The sequence below is a fragment of the Dendropsophus ebraccatus genome, chromosome 9, assembly GCF_027789765.1.
Source record: "Dendropsophus ebraccatus isolate aDenEbr1 chromosome 9, aDenEbr1.pat, whole genome shotgun sequence".
Classification (NCBI taxonomy): domain Eukaryota; kingdom Metazoa; phylum Chordata; class Amphibia; order Anura; family Hylidae; genus Dendropsophus; species Dendropsophus ebraccatus.
Genome location: NC_091462.1, coordinates 56,856,717 through 56,883,025, shown reverse-complemented (window position 1 = coordinate 56,883,025; position 26,309 = coordinate 56,856,717). Strand labels below are relative to the sequence as shown.

Sequence of the window (26,309 nt, the reverse complement as noted above, 5' to 3'; positions counted from 1 at the left end):
TACAGTGGATAGTAGGGCGGTTTGATTTAACAACAAACTAATTGTCCTTCAAAGATTTTTTTTCTTATTTAGCTAAACAAATAAGCCATGTACTAAAAATTTTATCTGGTAATGTGATGAGCTGCCTAGGATTAATGACCACCCAAACCTTCATAAAAAAATCTTTTCATCTCTTAAGCACCTCATAAGTAGGAGCCATTAATAAATTCTACAACTGCGTAAGTTCATGGAGCTGAAGATCTCAAAAACAATTTCAAACAAACTCTGTCTACAAATATTTTGTCCATTAAAGCCTGCCAGAATTTTATGAAGTGCATAAACCGGGATGGGAACCGCTGACTTGATGTGCGAGATGATTTGTAATGAGAAATGTAAAAAGAGAAGGATGCCTTTAAATCTACTTGACTAAAACAAGAATGAGTTTCCAAACTTTTGGGAAATTGCTTGTCTTGAACTAGACCGGCCTTGGCAACATATAAATTTATGTTGAGCGAAAGACATCCAGCTAAATTCTTGGAGCTGTATGAAATACCACAGAATCTAAGCTGGACCTTGAAGAAATATACAGTTTCCAATAACACAGGGTCAGCCAAATCCCTTATCATGTAGATTCGTCTATATGTTGTCTGCTCAGCAAAACTGTTCTCTTTCTTAATTTGTCACCTTAACTTGAACAGGCAATTCACTTTTTTTTCTTTTCAAGGGTAAGTCAACCTCTCCGTAACTATTCATATGTGAGAGGCTGAGAGGATGTGTGTGTGCAGACTATATAGAAAAAGAAGTGAAATGTTCAGTATTGTGGCTTGCACTCACCTCCTCCAAAATATGAACAGCTTTATTAATATTAATTACATACAAAAGTGACTAAAATATTAATAGGATGAGGTGAGCGTAATAGCAGCTCAACCTCATCTGCATAACATCTACAGCCCCATTGCGTTTAGTAAAATGGTGGTAGAGACAGAAAAAAACTAAATTTATGGTAATTATAAAAAGTATTACTGAGATGGTGACTGGCAGCTCATAGCACGGCCATGGACCCCTGACACCACCCCCATGGATAGGTGTTAATTGTTTTAACTTGGAATAAACCATTATGTTACTCCGTGCCGAGTATGTTCATGTATTAGGATGCTGAGCTGCAGGATGTAAGAGGGGATATAGCCATAATTAGAATAATATAAGGATATAAGAAGACTCCTCTTCAATGGCTTTAATGACCTTAAATGTAATACAATCTTGAGGTTACAATGTCTTTGTACCAGGGGAGAGTTGAACAGTGTGACCTAAGGCAGAATGGTACTGCTTACCTATTCACTAAACCTTACTATTCTAGGAAGGAATCTGAATAAAATGAAGTGCTAAGGATATGGACTTGAACATTCCAGCAGCAGATTCATGGCTATTACTATTTCCCGGCCTTGCAGTTTCTTGTTCATTATTTGTAGCAATGAATGGGTGACACTGAAACTTTCTCAATTCCCCTCCCTAACTGTGAGATCAAACTCTAGGAAGCATCTAGAGTATCTTGTATCTCCTCTATCATATATTTACCCCCACTGTATTCTGTACAAAGAATGAGCTGGATAACAAGGCACAATCACGTAGAGGCAATGGGCATACACAGATTCAACAACTTTCATGGGTAGGCTTCACATTTAATTTTGTGTGACAAAAGACAAAACAAAGGACGGGACACCATTTTATATGAACGTGCCTGTTCCAAGGAGGTTTTTAACTGCATTCTCCAAAGAAAGCATTGGTTGAATTTAAATGCATAGATAGATCTTGGGTTTTACCTAACAGTATAAGATACCACGATTGATGCCAGTGTACGCCATTGTATTTATTCATCAAACTTTAATGTGACATCTGGCCTGACGCGTACCTCTTATTCATTTTAGACTATTTTTCTGCTGAATTCGGTTTTTCCAAGGTTTGGATTTTCATAATTCAGTGCCATAGATAAGCATAGACGAGGCCTTGGATTGACATCCATTATTTAATTGTAGAGATCTCGAGCATACTTGGGTCTATCCGAACCTGAATGCTCTGCATGTGATTACTCAAGAAGTTGCAGGACTACAACTGCCTAAAAAACATGAATACCTAGGCTCCCTAGGGCTGCATCCATATTCCATCTTCAGCCACTGGTAGTCAAATGCAGAGCGTTCGAGTTTGGGCGAACCAGAGCGTGCTCGAGATTCACTCATCTCTACTTAATTGTTTAGGGCTGGGTCTAGGGATACAATTTTTTTTTATATTTGTTTGGGGGTTCAATATACATAAAAGTGATACTTACCTACCCCGATTCCCTTCGGTTTTGCTTCTGCTTCTTGGTTCCTGTGATATGTGGCCCTCATAAGACCTGAGGTGGGATACCTGAGGGGGCAATTTCTACGGGGATGACATGTCACAGGAAAATGAAGCAGCATTGATGAGCGGAGATCAGGAGCAATCAGAACAGCAGCTGCAGGGAATCACGGTACATGTTAAATCCCTTTAAGGTAATAGATCTTTTCTATTTTAGTGTATCTTTGTTACTAAACAGGGCAGATTATGATGAATAATTCATGATCTTTTAGAGTAACTGTGTGAGAACAAGTTATTCTCTAGCATCCAGCCAAACCGTTGCTATGCTTTCACTGGCTCTACTTTAGGTTTTTAGCATTATGCTGATAAATATGGAGAAACAAAAAAAAAAAAAAATCAGACGTGTATAAATGGAAAGTATCAGAGAAGGACTTAAAATAGCTAAATTAGGTGCCAGACAGAAAAGCAAAGACCTCCTAAGCAGGAATTGTCCATAATTCAGCTTTTCTACTAGAGGACTCTCGGCAGCCGTGGAGACAAATCAAATATTGCTGATAAACACAATGACCAGTGGAAAGACAGCCCAACGAAATACAAAGGCCGACAGGCTGTTCTTGCACAACTCATGATTATTCCAATCCTGGAGCATGAGTAAATATTCAACAACAGTCTTGGCACAACACTGCATTTTTTCTTGTTTGGTTATAGAAGCAACTGAAGGAGAAAAACAACATGCCAGTGAAGCTAAGGGGGGAGTCGTGGGTGTCAGCGTTCACTTAGCATATTTGTCGGGCTGCAGATTTACAGCATTCTACATAGAAGGAGCTACTGCAGCTTAATTCAAGCCGCAGCTTTGACATGACAGCAATAGAGCTCCTCCAGCACTCTGCATCTTGATTTCACTAGGTAACTTTCTAGACTTGAAAGGCCCTTAAATCTATTCTGGCACAACACCTATGTGCCAGTCTTTACATGACATGCTTTTTCCAGTTATTTATAAAGGGCTATCCTATATGGGTGATATATCCACTTACCTATCACAAAATAACATGTAAAATTTTAGTCTGGGAAAATAATTGATCATATCAGAATGTTGCCCAAATAATTTTGGACTTTTATATTCTCAGATATTGCATTATTGTGGCTTTTAATCTGAGCTATTCTTTGACTGCAGTAAAGATAATGGATGACAGGTGTAGCATCTTATCTACATCCTACTGCAATCCTATACATGATTGATCAACATTTTTCTAGGGGATTCCAGAAAAAAAAGCTTTTTGCCAACTAACCTAACCTTAGTTGTTCGCTATCTTACAAGGATGCATACTGTATTTGTATTTCTCAGGGGGCAATGCACCTTGGTTTTCACTATGTTGAGCACTTTTATGAGTAGCCTACAGTGTCTTCTTTGGCTGGTTCCCCTGAGATCATTGATCATTTTAGCTTAGCCTGAATCCTACTCCACACTGATGAGGGGCAACACCCTAAAACAGCTGTCTGTGGATACCTGTCTTTGGTTTTTCCCTTGTCATTTCCTTAGACTCATAATTGAGTTGGATAATGACTGAAAGGGACACTTAATATTCTGGTGGTTTCCTTACAGAAGCCACCCCTTGTCTAGGTCCTTCATTGAAGGGATATCTGGCTACTCCCATGTTTGAGACTCTTAAAAAGGTTATTCAGCGCTACAAAAACATTGCCACTTTCTTCCTGAGACAGCCCCTCTCGTCTCTAGTTTGGGTGGGGTTTTGTAATTCAGTTCCATTGAAGTGAATGGAGCTTAATTGCAAACCACACTTGGATAACTCTTTTTTGCATATCTTACAAGGGTGGCCACTTGTTATTGTAAAGGTAATATGTCAAATACACTAAAAAAGGGTGAGAACATGAATACTATTATATTCTTTATACTATTATTATTTTTCCTTAGGGATATACAAGAGGCAAGGTAGGGAAGTATACAGTATATGATATCATATGCTATAGCTTCACAGAAGTGGGATGCATAAATAGATAGATTGCGTACTAGTATGGTGGAGCATGCAACTCAGTATACACTATAGAGGAGCTATTTAACCTGGCTATGGATAGGTGTATGTGCATAACAAAAAGAACAGTGCAAGACAAATTTCTTCATTGTTAACATTACAAGTATTGCCTCAAAACTACTAAAAGTGAAAATGTTTTTACAGACACAGACAAAAACCATATACAACCGCTAAACCCTTCAACACAGATCTCGTATAACAGACACAGTCTCCATCAAAGCCACTGCCCTGACGCATGGCACCGTCTGATGTTGTAGACGACAATAATAATAAATAATAAATAATAATTTAAATCATCTCTACTTTTAATGGATGATTTACAATGAAGTCATGTTCTGCTTTCCTATTAGTGCTGAGATAAGGACTCAAACCAAAAATCATACGGCTGATAGACCACTTACATTACAGCATATTGACATTTTCACTTTTACTGACATACAACTTTGAGGTCAGCGGTGGTAAAAAAAAAATCCCTTGTGTCTTTCCAGTTGCTTATTAAGGAAGACATATTTAATTTCTATGTAGCCAATGCCCAGCAGTCAGATAGGACCTACTGGTGATTATACCAGGTGAGAACCCATGTGTCAGTCAAAAGTCTTCGAGTTACCCAAACCAACAGCATGATAACCGCTGGGACTAGAGACAGATAAAAGTATCTCTTCTATGCAAATATAATGCAGAAATAGCTTTAACAGTTTAATAGTCACGATTTATCAAGTGTTAATGACAAACAACAAGTAACACTTTTCACAAGAAACTTACACATATCTGACTCACCAGACACACATAAGACTGGTGATGACATCTGCCTATGACCACAATGTAACCCACCCACTCAAAATCTATTCTATATACTATATCTGAATAATCATCAGGCAAAATTTATTACACTTATAAAGGTTGTTATATATTAACTTTTGATATTTTATATGGCACCTATGTATGTACTAACTTATGGCAACCTGCGTCAATGTTCAATCATTTCTTTCACTTACCTACAACACTGACCAATTTGTATAATAGAGAATCCTTACTTTACTTAAAACCTGAAACTCCAAGTTAAAGGAGATGTCTGGGGATATTTTATTTAAAAATATAACTGGGGGTGGTGCAAAAAAAAAAAAAAGTCATACTTACCTCCTCCAGTATTTCACAGCTGTTGTTACGATGGTCCCTGCCCCCTCTTGTGACCATTTTATTCTGGTTCCTGTGTTGACCCCACAGAAATTGCCATACTGAACAAGGCTAATTACTGCTGCGGCAAGTAGCTGGCTGAGTGGAGCAATTCTTGCGGGGACAAGTGGGGATCCGAAACATTGGCGCTGCAGCTGTGGGGGATTGGGGAAGGTGTGTATGACTTATTTTTTAATTTTACACCACCCCAACCATTTGTTTTATCCTCAAACAACACTTTTAAGCAAAAAAACACTGTCCAAACTAACTGATATCCAGGAATCCAAGATATGGTGAGTAGTTAGGTTGGTTACTAATATTATATAGCTGAATGTTTCAATTGTTTTCTTTTCTTCCGCAGCCAAATAGGATTACCTTACAGTTATTGAAAACCTTACAAGGTAGCCATCATTTCCAAAAACTTTTAATGATGTCCTAGTGACACGTTATAGGTTTTGATTGGTGGATATCTGGATGTCTGGCACATGTGGGGTTAGTTATGTATGAACAGCACTCCTTCTACAAGCCTTTGTGTCACTCTGCTCAAAAACAAATGATGAAAAATGGTAACCAAAACTAAAGGGGCTCAGTGTGATGAGAGGTGGGTGTCTGAATTGGGACCTTACTGATTAACACTCATCATACATCATTATGACCTTAAAAGTTTGAAGAAAAAAAAAATAGTAACCTTCAAAAGGGTATTCCAGAGAAATGGTTTTACTCCTATAAGTGGAATAAAAGGGTTTTTCATGGACCCACACCTGTTTTACACAACTGTTGCACCGGAAGTAAAAACAGTGTACAGGGCTGGAAGCCTGGGCTCCTCACTTCAATGATAGCTGTTCTGTAGTAACTAGAGATGAGCGAACCGGGTTGGAGTTCAAGTCGATCCGAACCCAAACGTTCGGTATTTGATTAGCTGGGGCTGCTGATGAAAGCTCTAAGGTTGTCTGGAAAACATGGATACAGCCAATGACTATATCCATGTTTTCCACATAGCCTTAGGGCTTTATCTAACTTCAGCAGCCACCGCTAATCAAATGCCGAAAGTTCGGGTTCGGATGGACTCGAGCATGCTCAAGGTTCGCTCATCTCTAGTAGTAACCCATCATCACCACTACACAATGTACAGCACCATTACTGCACAAACGGTGAGGGTGCTGGTTATTGAAACCAAACTAATCAGTTATTGATGACCGATCCTGTAAATAGACAATCAATAAGTTTTCCCTGGAAAACCCTTTTAAGCCTAAATCCCACTAGTTATAACCCATATTGTAACTAAAAAGTATACACAATACTAAAATGCTCACCTGGATATACAGTTGGTTTGGGAAAAGCGGAGATTGGTTCTAAAATAAAAAAAAAATACATTTTATTTTTTAGATGAAAATAAGTCATGTGTTTGTCACTATTACATATACATCACTTTATTTAACACTGCTGCATTAGAAGAGCTTAGGCTCCTGTTAGAACATGGCCCTCATAGATACCTTGCCGTAAACCACATTAGTAAGTTAATTTCAGATACAAGCACAAACCTCCCTCTGGATTCATTACATTTCATTTAATATGCACTGTCGATGCAGCATGTGTGCTAGAGATGTGTATTGATTAGGTGTTCCATCTATACTCCATGAAACCCAGTGCAATATCCTCACTGCTGTGTCATCTTTAAATGTAATAAGACAATTATGATCTCATCGCCAGTAATTATACACACCACAAGATTTAGTGTAAGGGCCCTATTCCACCAACAGATCTGATGACAGATTATCTGCAAAAGATTTGAAGCCAAACCCAGGAGTGGATTTGAAAAGAGGAGAAATCCAGTCTTTCCTTTATGACCTGTTCTCTGTCTATAGTCTGTTCCTGGGTTTGGCTTCAAATCTTTGGCAGATAATCTGTCATCAGATCTGCTGGTGGAATAGGGCCTTAAGTCATAGAGAACTACATTTCCCATGATTCTAATCTTGCTACCACAGTTATACATCCCTGTCTACAATGAAAATGCTGAGTCTAATTGTTCTGACCAAGGGAATGTGACATTGTACCCGTGGGCATCTGGCAAAGCTCAAAGTAAAAATCTATAATCAATAACCCACCCTTGTCAGAAGGAACAATTATTTCCTTGAATTGTAATTTTCTGGTTCAGATCTTTGGAATGCCACTTATCTAAGTCAGGACATATAATAGATATATAATGTCCACTGTAGCCATATGGTATACAGGACTTGCAAGACCAACGTCAGACTTCTTAGCAGATGCAAAAGCATGAAAAAACAGATCTAGAATTCTTCCATAAAAAGCAAACATTTTACTTCTCTCATTGTCATAGAACAGGAGCTCCTGCTCCTAACTCTCACACACCCTCAGAAGCAGCAGTAGCATGGTGGACATTATACAGTCGTAATGAGTAGTGTAGCTGTATACACTTGGGTGATAGAACACTTATTAGAAGCAGCAGTCTCTTGTGCATCTCTCTCTTTTGTTCTCAGCAGCTGCCCCTTCCTATCTTTTTAGTCTACTATATGTAGCAGCTATACTTCACTCAGTGACTGCCTCTCCTATGAAGGACTTTGTCACTGAGTTGAATAAAAGAGCCGTTATACTTATTGTAGAAACGTGTGCAATATTGTTGATAAATTTCCATTTTTATGTGACAGTACACAATTGCACCAAGAAGAAACTAAACCAAGCTGTAGCAGCAGCTTGCTATATACACATATATATGACTGCACAATAATAACATCACTTTAACAGTCTAGGTCAAGCTATGGGCTTTCTATTCCTAATCCTCTTACCCATGCAGTTTTCCAGTGGGATATCATTAGCTATCCGAATGTCATCCACAGCAATCTCCCCTGATTGGCCTTTACCAACAATTCCTTCAATGACAACCTGCAAGCATAAAAAGGAGATAAAAAATAAGATGAATATGTTATCAGGATCTAACAGGTTCCTTGTATGTCAATATGCCTATCCAGGATCAGTTGTAAAAACATTGTATCAACATGATGCAGGGCTGCTATCAATTATTCTGAAATGCTGTAACTGCCCACAACATCTACAGTTTACAGTCTACTTTGGATACGTATCTAGTAGTGCCCATTTTTTTAAAACTGTGATCAGTTGGGGTCTGGGGGCCAGACCGTCACTATTTGCTAGATAAAGCTGGAAGAAGCAAATGCTTGAGAGCTTCACTCTCTAGTTCACTGCTCACCATGTCTTGTTGCTGGAGATTATCTAGTAGAGCCCAAACCAATATTTATAATCAAGACAAATAAGTCAAAAGTCAGTGGGTAAAAGAGGTTACTTATATTACATATTTGTTTATGGGTTGCTATATTGGTATATATTGAATGGCACCAAATTGCAATGCACTACCCAAGCTAGACAGAATTGCTTGTGAAGTGTTAAATCTACTGCCTGGAGGATTGGTATAATGTATAGCAAGTATAATCTCCAATTGAATTGAAGGACTGAATGCCTGCACTTGAAGGGGTATCCAGGCCTAGGAAAAACATGGCTGCTTTCTTCCATAAACAGCACTACTCTTGTCCTAGGCTCCAGTGTAGTTTTGCAGATCAGTTTCATTAAGTATAGGGGGCTAAATTGTAATACCACACACAACCTTGAGTGCTGTTTTTGTAAAAAAGTATCAGTGCTTTTCTGATCGTGGATAACCCCTTTAATGTCAACAGGCTTTCTCTACCTGTTTGCATTTAACCTAGACAAAGCACATAGGAAAGGGCAGCTCTCCCCTCCTGTCACACTACAGCTTGGCTTGCTGTCAGTGCACTGGCTGTTTTGTTAAGTATGGTCCTACAGGGACAGCGCTATGTACATAATTTATACTCAGAACTCATTTTTCAGTATGTGTTCAGTACAGCTAGTTGCTAGTGGCTACCAAGAAAAGCACAAGGAGGCCTGCTGCTGCACATTAGCTGCAGGTCCCTCCGACTGAGGACTAAACAATTAGAATTTAAAATGCAATTTCTTTCCAGCGCGGCGGCACTTCCTCACTCACAGCTGATTAATACAGTTGCTTACCTCTTCAATAATCAATGCAATCATGTCTGCCTTTAAAGCTACAGCGCAGGGAAAAATGACAGCTTAGCCTTTTAATAGCAAATTATAAGAGATGCTTTCAACTTTGAACTATGCCCTTTACTGAGAAATGTCATTAGCATAAACAGTGAGATGATTATTTAATTAGATGTCAAATACGCCGAGCGAGGAATTTCCTGCTAGAATCCTCTCCTACTTACAGCAAAGCAAAAAGCTGTGCCTGCAGCCCAAGTGATGCTACATGAAGAAGGGAGGATTGAAAGTGATGCAATTGCCTTGGCGTATCATGACATTTCATATTCCTTTATTTATATGAGCCAGTCCGTGGGATGAATGTAAAATGAGTGTGGTGAAATGATCACGTAATCAGGTTGAAGAAGAAATAAGCGCTAATGGAAAAGTGGAAGATACAAGAACCCTTTGCCAAAGTGAAGGGTGGTATGACGCCTGGACCGAAAATGCCAACCCTACATGTCCCATGTTTTCGCACCTACCTATAGATACATTCATTGACAAGAACATTGTATGTCGTATTCCACCCTTATTATCACCCAGTGACATTGCTCATGTTTCTGTACTGATACTGTGTATGTGTGACTGACACAGGAAATCATTGACGTCTATAATTTTACAGATTGTACCTTCGATATCGCACATCCTCTCCTCTTCACATTTTATCCTTAGAGGTGTTAATTTACACAATATTTAGCAGTAACACCTTCTACATATCTGCACATCATTTGCATCAGTTGTATTTGCTGAACTTCATCCCTGCATTATCATGTAAATGTGTAGAACAATTGCTGTACAAAAGCCTTACTTTCCTGAAGCTTCACAGATTATAGCGCACGTAGTTACCAGTACATGCAGTCTTCTAGGCTGGGGAAATGGCGGCATTGAGCTGTTTTACAGAGATCCAAAGAAGCAAGCTTAAGGCCTCCCCTAGCAGCAGAAGTGAATGTGACAGGTAGCCTGACCGGCATATCAACACAACTACTCATCTCTGTGGAAATGCAATAGTTAGGACAAGTAGGCATTCTTTTTCTTTACAAACTGCAGATTCAGATGTCTACCTCTTAGTTCTCATGAGGATTAATAATCTACTAATCATGTGTTATTGTGCACTGAATGAGCTGGAAATGACTGTACACATTTGTATTCACGTGACTATTGGTCATTACCCATGACACACTGGAAAGAAGAAGTTTCAGTCGGTGTCTGTGCAGCGTCCTGTGAGTACAGACAATGCATGCCTTATAATGATTAGTACATCACTATATTGGTGTTTGCTTACACTGCATTCCCTTCCTGATAACACAGAGTGGTATAGGCCCCACAGAGTGAGTATATATATATGTGTGTGTGTGTATACTGACTAAACCACATGAATTGCAGAAAGCTAAATACAGTCAATTCAAAATCGATGAATTTGTAGATTCTAATCTGATTGTCCACTTACAAGTATGCCGACTGTATAATGGCAGTGAACACCTGACCTATACTGAGAAAGCAAGAATATATTTGTTCTGAAGCATGCAGAGGTGCTTCTATGCTCCATTTTTATTTTCCTCTTTCTGTTAATGGCGTCGCTTATATCTAAGAGAGTGGCAAAGGGTGTGACAATATAAAGCAAACTGTACATTCCTCCCCATGTTTGAACCCTGCATCCAGCCCTATTGTTGTTACTACTGCTAGAATGTTGTGGATGAATGCAGATGCTTTATTAATACAATGTCATTGTCATTTTTTATATCCAACTGGTTTACATGGCGCATGGTAACTGTAACACGGGTACTGGCTATATAACTCATCCTCCACCAATTATATAAATTCTGATATAAATCCTGCAATTCCCCCTTCCACATGAAGAGGCAGTATAGCTGGGGCAGTATTATTGATGGACTAGATGAAAGGAGTGGCTCCTACTCTATACACATTTCTCATAAAAAGTGAGAAGAATATTCAAAAACTGCTGCCATCAAGTCATAAAAAAATCAGCTCTTGTAACGCATTGGATAATATTCATGTACTCTTCAAAGATTGTCTTTATTCCACTTACACTGTCTGTTTGTGCCTAGGTGTCATCTCTATTAGATTACAATCACACTCGGAACAGAGAGCTGATACCTACATGTCGAAGCTACGGGGAGTGGAGAACACTTTTTTTTCTTAGCAAAACAAGACTTCAACGTTCTGCCGAATACATCAAAAGCCTAATGCCATCCACAAAGACCCAAATGCTGCTATAGATCAGTGCTTTCTGAATAACAAGCAGCGTACCATTTAGTTGCTATAACAACACCAGAAACAGAATGAAAACAACTCTGCTTAACTGAAGTCTCCGATGGGAGCCATCCAGATTCTCCTGTAATATTAAAATAAACACTATAAATCCTCTTAATACAAATCTCTTATTGCATATCTGCCAGAACTGTCCCTTTAACTCAAATCTCCTGGAAGTTGGATTGTCTCCGAGAGCCCACTGACAATTTATTAACCTCATGATATATGCATGCTGCCGAGCATCGGGGCTTGCAAATTCACACTAATGGCGCTTAGAACAAATTTAGGACTCTCAGTAATCAAGGATACTTTGCTATATCCAGGTGACACGCAAACTAACTGCTATGATGATGAGAGGCACAACTGGGAAAAGAGACAGATGGAGAACCACAGCGATACCTAGGACAAACCAATCTTGGTTTTTCTTCATGTGAAGCTTAAGAAAGATTACGCAGAATTACTGTATTATGGTGGATCTGCTGAGATTCCAAGTACATTTACAAAATTAGCTCAGATTCTGAGAGTTGATCTTGGAGACCGAGAATGTAAAACTGGGTAAGAATGGGATATTTTGCTGCTCACTGTATGTCAGATATATCCAGATGAATGTATGTCCATATACTCTACCTATATGCACTTTGGTTCTGAGGAAGGGAGGATACTCTCCCGAAACATGTTAACGTTGTACAACCAAATAAACAAGTTTTTCTGCTCCCAAGAGATGAGGATCTCAAAAAGAGTAGCCCCTTTTATTAACTCACTGATAGGATATGTGTAAATTGGTTTTCTAATGTGGACATTGCCTTTAAGATAAACTTGCATACCTGGTAATCTCCATCGTAGCTTGTCAGAAGGATTCTTCCATCTTTCCATTCAGTTCCTGGTTCTTCTCTTATTTTCCACAGCAAACTGTTCTCTTGGCTTGAGTTCCTGAGCACTCGCAATGTGGCACCACTGGTTCCTGATGCTCTATAACGGAAGGCCAAGCAGAAGGCACACCTGGGCTGATGCACTCTGGGGCTAAGTAAACGGGCATGTTGCCCCTCTCTCCTTCCACTGCTGGGCAGTCTCAGATAGTTTTTACTGTTGGCTGTGAAAAGGTAAAAACAACAAAATTTTTAATTATTGACCACTATTTTTTTTTTTTTTTTTTTTTTTTTTTTATAAAAGCCAAATTTCAGCCACTTCTTTCTTCCTATGCCATGGAGTCCATGTGGATAATACTTATAGTATGTAATACCACTGAACACTCTTCTGATCATCTATTAACATATCAATGCAACCTGTAGGATGTCAATGCTACAACCTCTACAATGATACAAAAAAAAACAACAATGGTGGCTGACACAAAGTTAAACTAACAAAATAGGCATGCATTTGTTTAAATCTGAGCATATCCTGGTCTAAACACTGATAAAACTCTTGTTTTTCATGCCCAGAAAGCTAATAACAGCTGCTTCTTCTTAAGCTGCTGTTGTCTTTCATCAAAGACCGAGACCACCCTGAACTGAGAGCATCTCTAGCCCCTTTTCTTGGGTCTGGATCCTAAAAATAAAGTCTGAAAGTAGCTGTACTCATGTCAGGCAGTACAATGTATTTTCAGAAAAACCTGTGGTCAGTATACTAAGCAATACAGTTTATAAGCAATAGGGAGCAAAGAGTAAAGCCGATCACAGGCAATGCTGAATAAGAAAATTGCTGTATAGTACCATGCCATATATTATTTGTGTACAGCACAAAAAGTCTATTCCAAGAATACTTTAGAAATTACATTGACCTTCTAGGTGGCTTAAACTAAAAGGTCCTTTTTTAGTAAAGTGGAACAAAAGGGAAGGTGTGTCCCAACCACCCAAAAGCCACAAGTTTCCAATGTCAGTGCTTTGTTGTAGACACACAGATATCCCCTGTGTCCGCTGTCAGATGTGACTGCTGTGGGAATTCTTGGTCCTCAAGCATGAAAGGCATTAACAAGGCCTGTGACAAATCTGTCTTTACTGGCAAAGTTTTGATGCATGAGAGAAGCTTCTGTATGGAGCCAAGAACACTAAGGGCTTTCTGTTCATATGCAATGATATCCTATATTTAATAATTTTAACATGGCTGCAAGATAAAAAAGGGAACTACAAAGAGCAGTACAATATTAGGTCAGTAGCACTTTAACCTTAGCCATATGACTATTCCCAAAGTAGTCAGAGTGCATGACACCAAAACAGCTATTCTGCTGGGGTAAAGTCACTGGCTTAACATAACTTTTCTATCCAAGCATTTTTTATGCTGCAACATACATGTAAGTGAGCTGTACAAATATACAACCATGTATCAACTATAAAAGTCATCAAACCAGACAGAAAGTGTTATATAAGAGTGGCAAAAAATATCCCCCCCCCCCCCCAAAAAAAAAAAATAAAAATAAATAATACACAGACTATGTCTGGCATTACAGCTCAGCCTCAGTCACTTAAATGGAGCTAAGCTGCAGTACCAGCCACAGGCCACAGACAGGTGACACCATCTTTGGATGAAAATCTAGACACTTTTTAAAGGTAATCTGTCATCACTTTCATATCCCTGGTGGCTTCTCGCCACCTTACCAGCCTTAACTGATAGATCTTTCCTTGTTTGAATACAGGAAAATTTACAATCAACATGTGTTGATTTTGAATTGCACAGGAACAGGGACAAACACAGGCGCCCCTGCTCTAAATACATTGAGCAAAGAGGCATACACTGTAGCCCTGGTATAATGCATACAGCATAGCCACCTACCTCCAGGTTACACACATGTGCCCTGCCCAACCAATGTAAACTGAGCAGCAAGACATACAGTGTATACCTTGCTGCTCGGTATACAGGAGAAGAGAACCCCTGCCCCAGCTCCTGTATGTGACTTGCCTGTAAAAAAATCCCCCAAAAATCTGATTCAGACAAAGCCAGGAGTGAAGGCTTCTGTACACTGAGCAGTGAGGCATACACTGTAATCCTCCCTGCTCAGTGCACATTCACTGTTTGCACTGCTGCTTACTCTATTCATTAAACTGGGTGCAATATGCTCAACTGATTTGTTCCTCGCTAGTAACAACCAAATAGGAAATAGGATCATGTGCACATAGTTATGCAGACCACCATATCATTGTGTCTTTAACTGTTCTGTAGGAAAACATTTTAATGCTTATTCATTCTTTTCATTTGTAGTAAAGGCCAAGTGAAACATCTTCCTTCTACTGGCGTCCACACCTGTTTTTACTTATAACTAGGCATGGATGACAGCAAACAGGATGGCCGAAAAGAAAATAGGAGAGTGATCTATCTATCTATCTATCTATCTATCATTTGTATATTTAACAGTGAAATGTATATGTATAGTAAACAGCCCGTTTCTGATGTCTGGAACCAAAAGCTGTCTTTCTGGAGGTACACAAAAGGTTAACAAAATAACAGGCAATTATAATATCCCAGGGGAGAGGAAATGAAAAGCGAAATCCAGCATAGGTTATAAAAATAGGTCCTTCCCTTCATGCAAAAGGCTCATTATATTAATTAAACATTATTAGGCTGATGGAGATGGGCAGGCAGTGATTTCTACTGAGACCTTTGGTAAGTGTTCTTTCTATTGCTGCATGCAGACATTTTCTGCCTGAGGGGTCCAAAATGGATTATCAACCCCCATAAGTAATAGTGAAATACGTCCAAAGCCAATACGCCTGGAAATAAATATATGTCCTTGAATATGATTTATTGCTTGTTAGGCTATAACTGTTCTGTAAGGAGAAGACAGCTGTCAGTGAGTAGAACCTGCAGAGGAATTATGGGATATGTAGTTCTTTACATGTGCAACACTGAAGGCTGCCAATTCCTACTTAGAGGGCTAGCTATACTAAATGGAAACTGTAATAAAAGCTCTGTCTTTATATGGAGAAGGGAAAATCTTTTCAACAAAACATGAGAATGAGGTAAGCCATTAAAATGGGTCATGCTGAGGAGTGAGGTGTAACTATACCTTTTCTATAAACTGTGAGTAAAGGAAAACCTTGTAGGTGGATGAAAATAAGATTTTCAGCATCATTATACAATACATCACGTTCCAATAAAATAGAATGAGCTGTTGGAGTTTGGAGGCAGATTGGAAACCTCTATATCATTATACTCTATGACCATTTTACACAGCGGGGGGCCAGGAAATAATGGAATGCTTTATCTTAGATACATCACTTTGGTGTTCTAAAATTACAAGTATGGTTGCTGTAATGTTGTATATCCATCAGTAAGACATTACAGATTGTCTGCAATAGACAGTTACCCTGTTGGTTTGGAGATGTGTCATATGTCTTAAAACCGTATGCATATTTATAGAATATATGTACATTCAACATGTATGCGTGATGTGTTCATACTTACCAGGAATGGAGCCATAATGTCCCATCCAGGTGCTGTTGGGATGAAATGACCAGGTAAAGTTAGCCTTAATATCGTGTGTCCAGCTGCAAACATCTTCGGAATGGTCGAAATTGCAATTAAATCCCGATGGAACCACACAATCTTTAAAAAAGAAGAAGAAGAAATACATTTTTTTCCCTTGCTTTGGTTACTGTGCACTTAGCTAAGCCTCCATTTTCCATTGTTAAATTGCTAGAACATTGTAGACCATAAACCTCCATCTTCTGGGATCCTTTTAGTTTGCTCACATGCCTTAATCTTGATGTTAGTTTTGATAGACAGAAGCCCATCTAATCCCACCAACAAAACAAGGTTAGAAAACAAGATGAAGAAGCTTGGCCTGCAAATAATAAGCGAGTATCCACTATACAACACTAAACCCTACTAAAGCTTTATTGGGACCTAGTGGAGATGGCGCTGCCTGCAGTACTCCTATTATTAACTATATGAGTTTATTTATTATTTATCACCTCTACACCTCAACATCATGGTTTCATAAAGACTATATCTACCTTACTAGGAAAGATTTGAAAATTGTACTTTTGCCACTAAGGAAATTTATGGCACATATATCCCAAAAATGCCTGTCCCATGACCTTGTTCTGCCACAACTAGGCAGAGATTGAATAGTCAGTTAGCTGTGCAAGTATGCGGTTCTGTGCATTAAAGTCTACAGGTGACCTATCAGTCAACAATATCATCAATTTGTAAATTTGTCAGGATGCCTTCATACACGTAATATGGTTAGCTGGTCGTGAAAAATGAAAGGGTTTGAGTGACATATATCCAATTTGTATAGAGACCTTAAAGAGGTTACATAAACAGCTAAACAACTGGATAACCTCTTTCTGTAAGTATACACTTAAATTATTTATGTGTGTAACACTACCTTCAGGATCTATGGATTCGCTGGTTTCCTCTTCCATCGCTACTTGTGTGGTCGTCTCTTCAATCTTCATGGTTGGTTTCACTGTTTCTGAGGTAGGTGCCATTTCTGAAAAATGGTACATCAAGGTTTTATTAATCAAATTCTAATTTAATTTAATTGAATAAATCAAAAAGCTAATTTATGTGAAAAAGAAAACTTTTCAGCTGAGCAAAATGATGCCTGAATTCTAAAATCTTAGGTGTTACACTGTGCACTGAGTTCCCTATAGCATGGCATCACGCTATGGACGTCTACATGGTGACTGCTGCCCATACCTGTCCTCCTATTTTCTGAATCAATAAGCTCTTTATAGACTATGCTGCAATGCAGTCCTGGAGCCCATGTAACGGCAGAAGGGACAGGTAATAATTTCCAAAAATTTGCCTAAAGATTGCAATTTGGTGTAATTTAAACTCCTGTAAAATTTCATTTTGAATAAGCAGAAAGTTTAGTTTTTGGAGACGATAAGCACCTTTGCTTCATAATGATAAAAGATGGGCTTCAGACGGTGCTGAAAAAGTTAAAAGATGACTCTACTATTACGCCCATGAGTTGTACATTGAGAAAGCTGAATGTGAATGGAACAAAAAGCAGCCAAAATCTGTGATCTGAGGATAATTTCCCTCTTGAGTCTAAAAAAAAAAAAATCTGCATCCTTTGATCTGCGCGCTCTCTTCGGTCAGATTCTTCATTTTCAACCAACGGTAGCTCTCATTCTTTGTTCTAGTTAGCAGGTCTGAAGTTTGCACAGAATTTGAAAGACGGAGGCAATACTATAAAAGGTAATGTATTAATAGAGTAGTCGGGATTAGCAGATGGCTCACTATTTAATGCCAGGTTGTTGATTTTAAAAGAAGAAATGTCTTTACCAGATGCCTATATAAGTTTAACATGAGCAATGTCTGTTCCATGTCTTAAGCATTTACTGGTCTTATTAATATCAACAATCGTTGGAGTTTCTAGTGAAAGAGAGACCGGTTTTACAATACCACATACACATATATCCCTGATAAAGCTATTGTACTATAAAAAAAGGAACTTGTCATTTGAACAGGCAAAAAACTACTTTAAAATACACTATACTCTAGCTGCCTGCTGCTCGAGAACACAGCCCTAAGGAATTGTTGGACTAGGCACTTATAAAAGGAATTTTTGTTTCGTTGGTGAGATGGATTTAAAGTGCTGCACAGTAGAATAATACATTAGATGAGTATACATCTCCAGACTCTCAGAGATTACTCATAAGGGAAAACACGGGTAATACTATCAGGCCATGCAATCTGTTTCTTGTAAACTCCAGGATGGGGTCTTCCGTGCTACACACCCATACAACGGATCCTATATCTCCAACTAGGGAATTTTAAAAATGCTCAAAGAACTTTAATGCCGACACACAAATAAGTATGACTTGTTTTCCAACCAAGTCTGTTCTTAGTGAATATTAAGAGTGACAGCTAATACAATTTTTGTCTCAGCTACATATTCAGATTGTTATACAATATGATGGTTAGTTAATTCTATTTACCTTATAGAAACCTATGTAACCAAAGGCCAAACAGGCAAACAGTTATTTCTGATTTTCTCATACATTTGCACCACTGACCAAGAATTCATGTTCTTTAATGGGTTGGGGGGGGAGGGGTAGCTGGAGTTTGCCACTGCCAAATCTCGTTAGGGATTAAAGATCAATATGTCTAACCCTTTACCTCCATGACATTATTTAATGGGGAAAATTGGAAAGCCCTCATACGTAAGTCTGATGGTCTGAAGTTACAATGCTAAGCAAATACAAAACAAGTGCCATTTTGACACAGTGATCATGTTGACATTTATCTTTCCTGTTGCAAAGTATGACACGTATTGTATTAAAATAGTTGACACCAAATAAAGATTGATGTTAGTCAAGAATGATTTCATACTTTCATACTACGTAGTCATCGCCATGAAATCCTGTTGTAAAACATCTCCGAGATGACTGAATGTCAAGGCAGGGCTTTCATTTGTATTTCTTTCTATGAATGCATTTTAAGACACCAGCTGATGGACATCCTAGAAGTGTTGTTTTTAAGGGGTTTAAATTTAAACTTTTATGGGTGAATGGAAATGGCCACTGTACGTGGTCAGCCACTCAGTAAATTCTCAAGTCAAGGTGTCCAATGTCATATGAAGTTTTAGGAATCCATGTCTGAAACGTGAAATGGCTAGTAGAAAAAAATACAACTTGTGGCTTTTACTCCAGTTTTTCCATCAGTTATTACATGGAATACAGCAGAGAATACTTATAGAATTGCATGTAAGCACTACGTGGGTCTGCTGAGAACCATCACACTCTTATTTCTGATGTTAAGGCAAGATAAAGTGTCAGGGTAGTCAGCAAGTTGAATCAAATATGAATCTTGGCAAACGTTTTACTTCCTTACTTTGTAGTTGTGGTTTAAACACTATGTACGGTGTCAGGCATGGGTTATGATATTTCATACACAGCATAGAACTGTAGTGAGTAATCAGAGTGCAGTTCAAAGTCAGAGGTGCTTGGTGTGAATGGGAAGTGGCCGAGAATAGTTGCTAATTAATAAGCGGAAGACGGTGGAGACATTTCCTTTCAGAGAAGTTCTATCTTACTTATAAATAACTGTTGCGAAAGGAAACTTGCCAACCACATGCCTAGAGGCCCACAGTGTGGTAGAAAAGTAGAGGACACGAGGAGGAGGGCTGACATGACATGGTGTGAAACCTCTTTATAATCGATTACAACATTCTACAGAAAAATGAAAATAGTAACTCTAAACATAATATAACGTGAGGAGGGGTGAAAGGTAATGGTGGTCACGGTAGGGGAGTAGATAGCAATGGGAGTATAGCAAAAAAAAAGTGTTGGGGTACCTAAGGTCACCCATGACTAAAAGAAAACTTTTTTTTTTTTACATAGATCAAAAGTCTCCTTATTTACATAAAGGGACCAGAGAGGTTCTAGATTATAAAATATTCTCGATTACTATGCAGCCATTGTGCATAATATTCAAGAAGAAATCCAAAAGTAATATGTTAGCACTAATCAAAAGAACTTCCTGATTGATTATCACTACTCAGCAATTATGGAAACCAAGCCTAAAGTGTTTTCCTATATAAAGTTTGTTAATTTTAAATGTATTTCCTTTGTCTAGTCTGGATCCTGTAACCTATGTAATAACCATTTGGTATGCCTCTAATAACTTCCTCACATCGTCCTAATACCCCTATTACAGCCAATTACGCTTCCATGCTTAAAAAAAAAAAACCTTGACACACAGAAGTCTATGCAGAAGTTCACTATGCAGCTAATTCTATATTATTTTACCAATTTATGGATATACAGTATGTATATTGCTAAAAGATTGATTAGACGGGATAGTCTACACATGGTTCACCATATATAACATATTTAATAATGGTTTACAGTTGTGCCCCCCTGTCCCGATGGTTAACATTTTCTTCTAGATGCAATTAGAAAAGAACTTTCTAGATTCACTCCATCAATATAACAAAGATGATTAAAATGAGATTGGGGCACGTCCAAACCCAAGTAAACACATTTATTTTAGTTTAAGATTCTAAAGTAATTCCTGTGACAATATTGTATAAGACTTTACAGCTGTTTACCAGCAACAGTGACACCCTAGGGAACATCACAGGAGAACCAGAAGAGACTCTATTTAATGATATGGTATTTTAAGAGTCATGTGTATTTGTGGCTCTTTTCATGATAACAATAATAAGGATACACCCATATCTGGAAGATGTGCAATTCAAAGGCTTTGTCATTTATAAAAGATGCAAAAAAAAAAAAAAAAAAAAAAAAAACCCTGACAGCTACAACTGACAATACAAATGGAAAGTAGTTTGTGTATAACATTGTATACAAGTATAAGTATAACATAAAGCTAAAAAATGCTTATACCAAGAATTATTTATTTCCCTTATTGCCATTAAAGGAGAAGTCCGGCGGATTATAAAATCCGGCAGCAGGCAGGGGGGAAAATTGATAACAAGTACTAACTTACCTCTCCCTGTGCCTGCGATGAGCGGCGGGATCGGCTTCAGGACCCCTGCTGGGCTCAGGGATCTTCGGAGCTGACATGTCAAGACCCAGCTGATGGACTGGCCGCTCAGTCAGTCAGTGACTGGGACGCCGCTCCAGTGACTGATTGGCTGGGTGGCCAGTCCATCAGCCAGGCCAAGCCTTTCCCCCCAGGTCATGGCGTCATCACATCAGGGGAAAATGACTTCTAACGGGGGTCCCGCCACTCACTGCGGGCATAGGAAGAGTTAAGTAAGTAATTGTAATCAGTTTCGCTGCCGGATTTTATAATCTGCCGGACTTTTCCTTTAATTTCAACATTAATTTTAAGAAAAGTGATACAATAAATTACTTGGGCAAAACTGTGTTCCCCATTGGCTTGAGAGCCTCATCAGAGGGCTGTCGGCCTTTGTGATATTGTTGACAGCAAGAGTAGCACAGTCTGCATCTCCAGACTGGCAGACAAGCATACCTGAGCCAGTTTATGGAGTTTGTCATTGAGTTTTTGGATCCATCGGACCTGTCATAGTAATTTGCTTCCACTTTAAACAGAAGGCATGGGTGAGAGCACGGAACACATATTTATTAATTCTTAACTAGATTAAATGATTTTTTGTTTTTGCATCAATCCGTTCACTGTCTGAATTTTCTCATTATTCAAATGACCTCAAAAGTACATAACTTCACCTTTAACTCTTCAATGACACATATATCCGCTCACAGCTACAGAAGCACGTGATCGGCGGCTGACGTAAGAATTGTTTATGTAGCTCGTTATTGTACTAGAATGCTGAGAATTGCCTGAAATAACGGAATCAGACGCTGCGGTGTGCGAAATAGAAAGTGAAGAGAAGAAGTCCCCCTTCTGAGCACAGACCAGCAGCAGAAAGAAATTCCAGATTGAGACGCCCAGCAGTGCAGTAATTGAAAGCAGACGCTCGGAACTTCAAAAAAAAAAAGATCCATAGCAGATGCAGGGCATGGCTTATAGCAGCGGAACACATCAGAAGGTAGCTGGACCAGGAGAATGAGTCGTCAGGTGTTCAGGAGTTGGGCTGGTGCCAGTTTACTCTCGTTTAAGCAGCTATGTTAGATCCCAGTCTGAAGTGCTAGTTCACAAATGTATCAGGAAAGGCCTGTTACTACATGTTAAAATATGCCATTTAAAGTGACTGTTTCTATTAGGCTATGTTCACACATAGAATTTCATTAGTGCTATTTTGCAGCAAATTGCTTTGGTTTAAAAAAGTGGCAAAAATAGCACTATTTTACGGTGATTGTGCAATTTGCACTAATTAAAGGCTTTATGTGAACATAGTAAATTGTTTGCTGGCTGTCCGACACTATATAGTGTACACTATTACTAAATGGCATGGTTGCTTTGGTGCTCCACAAAATTGTAATTGAGGAATAGTAAATTCCTCCTGTTGTATTAGTGCTATATTTTTTTTATTAAACAATGTAACTTTCCTTTTGCAGCTCTGAAATAAAGTGACATGCCGGCAGATGGCAAATCTTTAGCCCTTGTCAACTACTTGCTAGATGGAGAATCTAGGGTTGAATCAAGGTTCTGCCACTCCATTTAATTGTTCTTATTCACACAAATTACACGTTACATGTTAAAACAATCCATCACCAAGTATACTGACAAGAAAAGTGACAGCCCCCACTGGGCATTACATGGGTTTAAAAGGGGCCAAGTCATGTGGAGTCCTTCGTGTTTAGCTAACCAGAGTTATGTGAACGTTACAGTCTCTAGTGGAACATCAGATGGCAGCTCACTAGGGAGTTAAAAACCGTGACCGGAGTGCCTCTTCCTTTAGTGACCCAAAGACATCCGATATGCTCAACCTTTAGTAAGCCGTAACCTCAGCCTAGAGCTGGCCAGCTATTAACCCCAGGCAGCCAGTCCTATGGTATCTGAGACTGGCGGAAAAGGAAAGAACATAGAGGTGCCAGCTGTCATCCTCACTCACATAGCTTAGATCATGAATGTAATATTGAAGAGGAGAGATTTGTTTTCAAAGTTTTTTTGAAAGTAAGAATAAGGTGAAGACAGGCGGGATTAGGAAGTGAGCACTCATACACTCATATTTCATATCTAAGATTCCACAGGTCATGATAAAGTGTTTATATCAAGGATAAAAATAGCCCCTCATCTTATGTACACCGGAAAATCCCATGTTCATAAAAAATTATATATATATATATATATATATATATATATATTGCCATGACAATTTGGAATTTATTTAGCAATATGGTGAAAGTATGTGCTTTTACTACAGCAGTCAATCATCTTCATAACATATTGCTGACAGCTACAGCAACTTGACATTTTCACCTACATCCAGAGGTCTAAGACAAGGTTCATGGATTTTTGCAATTGTAAATTTATGCAATAATAAAAAAAAAAAGATGAGTTATGTTTTTAGGTAGGTAATTGCAAAGTAATATATTAAGGACCCATCTTTTCTACTTCCGGCAATGACAATTTAGTGAGATGTGTTTCCCAGATGTGGTTTCGTATAATTCCAGGGGCTGTCACGGAGGAACATCTGGTTAACAGAGATAGGTTTTTCAATGTTTCATAAGCAAACACTGTAACAAGCATCCTTTACAATACAGTATCAAAGAGTCACATATTTAGAAGCTGGAATGTAGGGTTTTGGGGGCTCTTTTGTTTTTCCCCCTAAAAAAAACTTTCTGTATATAGTCTCTATGCAAATGCTTATGTTTATTTGTTTAAGCCATGGTGTAAATAAACCTGCTTTGGCTAATGTGGTAGTTGTGGTTGTTGTGGCTTTTCATAACTCTACAGTTCTCTGTATGTTTGGAAAGTAAAACAGATTTCATATTAAGTAAAATATGGCCATAGTGACCAGATATTAAATATGTTAATAATAATGAAACATGATTAAACGTTTTATTCTTCAAAGATAAATGTGTCAAGTAACATCATGTCTTTAATAGTTTATTTTACCTGTTCTATCACAACCCAGTATCTCCATCCTCATGCCCATGCCAGCTGGAGACCACCTTTCTGGATAAACTCGTACAAACTGTGCAGCGACCGGATCAAATCTACGGACTTCAGGGGTATCGTAGTGCATGTTTCCCTCAAACAACTGAAAACAAGTTGAAACAAGACGTTCAGGTAACAACTCCCTTCACAGTCAAGTATAATGTAAGCAAAGAAACAACAGATCAATAACTATTACAGAAAAGCTGAGAAAAGCTAAGGGACATATAACGTATTCCCTGAACAACAAAACTCAAATAATATTTGCTCAGGTATTAAAAACAAGTAATATAAGTTTATCATAGTGGATAAGAATACAAATATAAGGATTGAAGTAATGTGAAGCTGTGTGCAAGTTACTTAGTAAGGAGAAAAGCCAATATGTAACCAAAAGCTCACACTACCCTTCACAGCTGTTGCAAAACCAAAATTCCCACCAACGTCTCTTAGCCAACTTCTTAAGATAACGTCTTTCTAATTCCTACAATTACCTCATATACCTTCTACAGATTAACTTTAAACACCATAAAAGACTCTTTATTTCAAAATTGCTTTCCATACCTTGGCCTGTTCTGTTTTAGAATCCTGAATATATTCCCAATCGTTTCCATTCAGACTGTAGGCCACTTTAAATTTCCGCACGAATGCCCTATTTTCAGTGCTGGTATCTCCCCCTCGAGCACCTTGTATAATAATTCCTTTTACAGTCTTGAGGGTCCCAAGATCGACCTGCAGCCACTCCTTTCCTGCTTGCTCAGTAGTCATGCGGGAATACCAGCCTGATCGACTGCTGACCAAGCGTGCCCCACCAGAAGGCCACAGATACTCTCTTGTGGAAGATGCTGTGATCTGAGAGTCAGAAATAATGCCGGACATCATTCCCAGCATGTTGGAGCATGGACCATCTAAAAAAAAACAAAAAGAGATCAAAGTCTAAATAAATAATGTTCTCTATATCCTTGTCATTGTATAAAATATCATGTAAATGTAATACAAACTATTTACAGTCGATTTAAAGTCCAGTACAAACAATATATCTCATGTTATCAGTAGAAGTTATATGGTACATATGACAAATAAGTAATGTAGACCTGTGATCTGGCAGCCATACAGCTCAACCCTCATTGCTATTCCCACATTCCACGTCTGTGGACGGAACCGGACAAATCGAGTCAACACTGGCTGAGGGAACTTGTTCAGAACAACTTCTGAGGTGTCATTATTCCCAGGGAAAATCTAGAGAAGGACAAAGGAAACTTTTATTTATTATTTAATTTTTATTGATCATCACAAAAATCATTCTGCATTTAAAAAGAATTAGAAAATAATTGTTTACATATCAATAGAAATAACTTCCACTCTATATACTGTATATATAGGGAGCTGGGTTGACTACATTCTACCACTGTGGTAACCAACTAGATTCGCAAATGAAGGTCAACAATGTTACATCTACATGTAGAGATAAGGTGGTAGCGGTCAATGTATCTTTTCATTGGTATCAAAGTCAAATAAGCAAATACAGACACAGAAAGAAGAATGGAAAGAATGAATGCAAACACCCAAACATGGAGCCTTAAACATATGTCATTCAAGCTTCATCCCTAATAGACGCAGACATAAGAAATCCCTTTAATGGAGATCAGTAAATACAGCTAATTCTCTTAATGTGGTTAATGCTTATGGCCCTCTGGTACCAGATCTTAAAATTGTAAACATTCTCATCAAACTTTCCCAAATGGAGAATGTAATGTTTCCATGTGCTTAAAGTGATCAGAGAGTAGATATGCTTTCCACATACAAATGAGATGCAAAATACATTACAAGGGACTTGATGGGAAAAACAAGGGAATGGGTATAGGATTCCTGGCATTAATTAGAGTTAATAAGTTGAAAAGACTTTCTTTGGAGATTCAGTGAAAATACCATAGCGCTGTATAAGTGGGAAAACATCCTGTCCAGTAGGACAACATTCTGGCG

At 38.5% G+C, this 26,309-nt stretch overlaps 1 protein-coding gene across 2 annotated transcripts in view; it reads right to left on the bottom strand.

The window, feature by feature from the left end:
- Positions 1–26,309, bottom strand: part of NRP2 (neuropilin 2) — a 95,065-nt gene that overhangs the window by 13,429 nt on the left and 55,327 nt on the right. For both annotated transcript variants that reach the window (XM_069983422.1, XM_069983424.1), the window contains exons 8-15: positions 25,421–25,565; positions 24,891–25,234; positions 24,291–24,435; positions 17,212–17,316; positions 16,284–16,424; positions 12,713–12,978; positions 8,339–8,435; positions 6,848–6,886 (exon numbers count right to left, since the gene is read on the bottom strand). In XM_069983422.1, the coding sequence (XP_069839523.1) occupies positions 6,848–6,886; positions 8,339–8,435; positions 12,713–12,978; positions 16,284–16,424; positions 17,212–17,316; positions 24,291–24,435; positions 24,891–25,234; positions 25,421–25,565 (1,282 nt within the window). The remainder of the gene's footprint in view (positions 1–6,847; positions 6,887–8,338; positions 8,436–12,712; positions 12,979–16,283; positions 16,425–17,211; positions 17,317–24,290; positions 24,436–24,890; positions 25,235–25,420; positions 25,566–26,309) is intronic.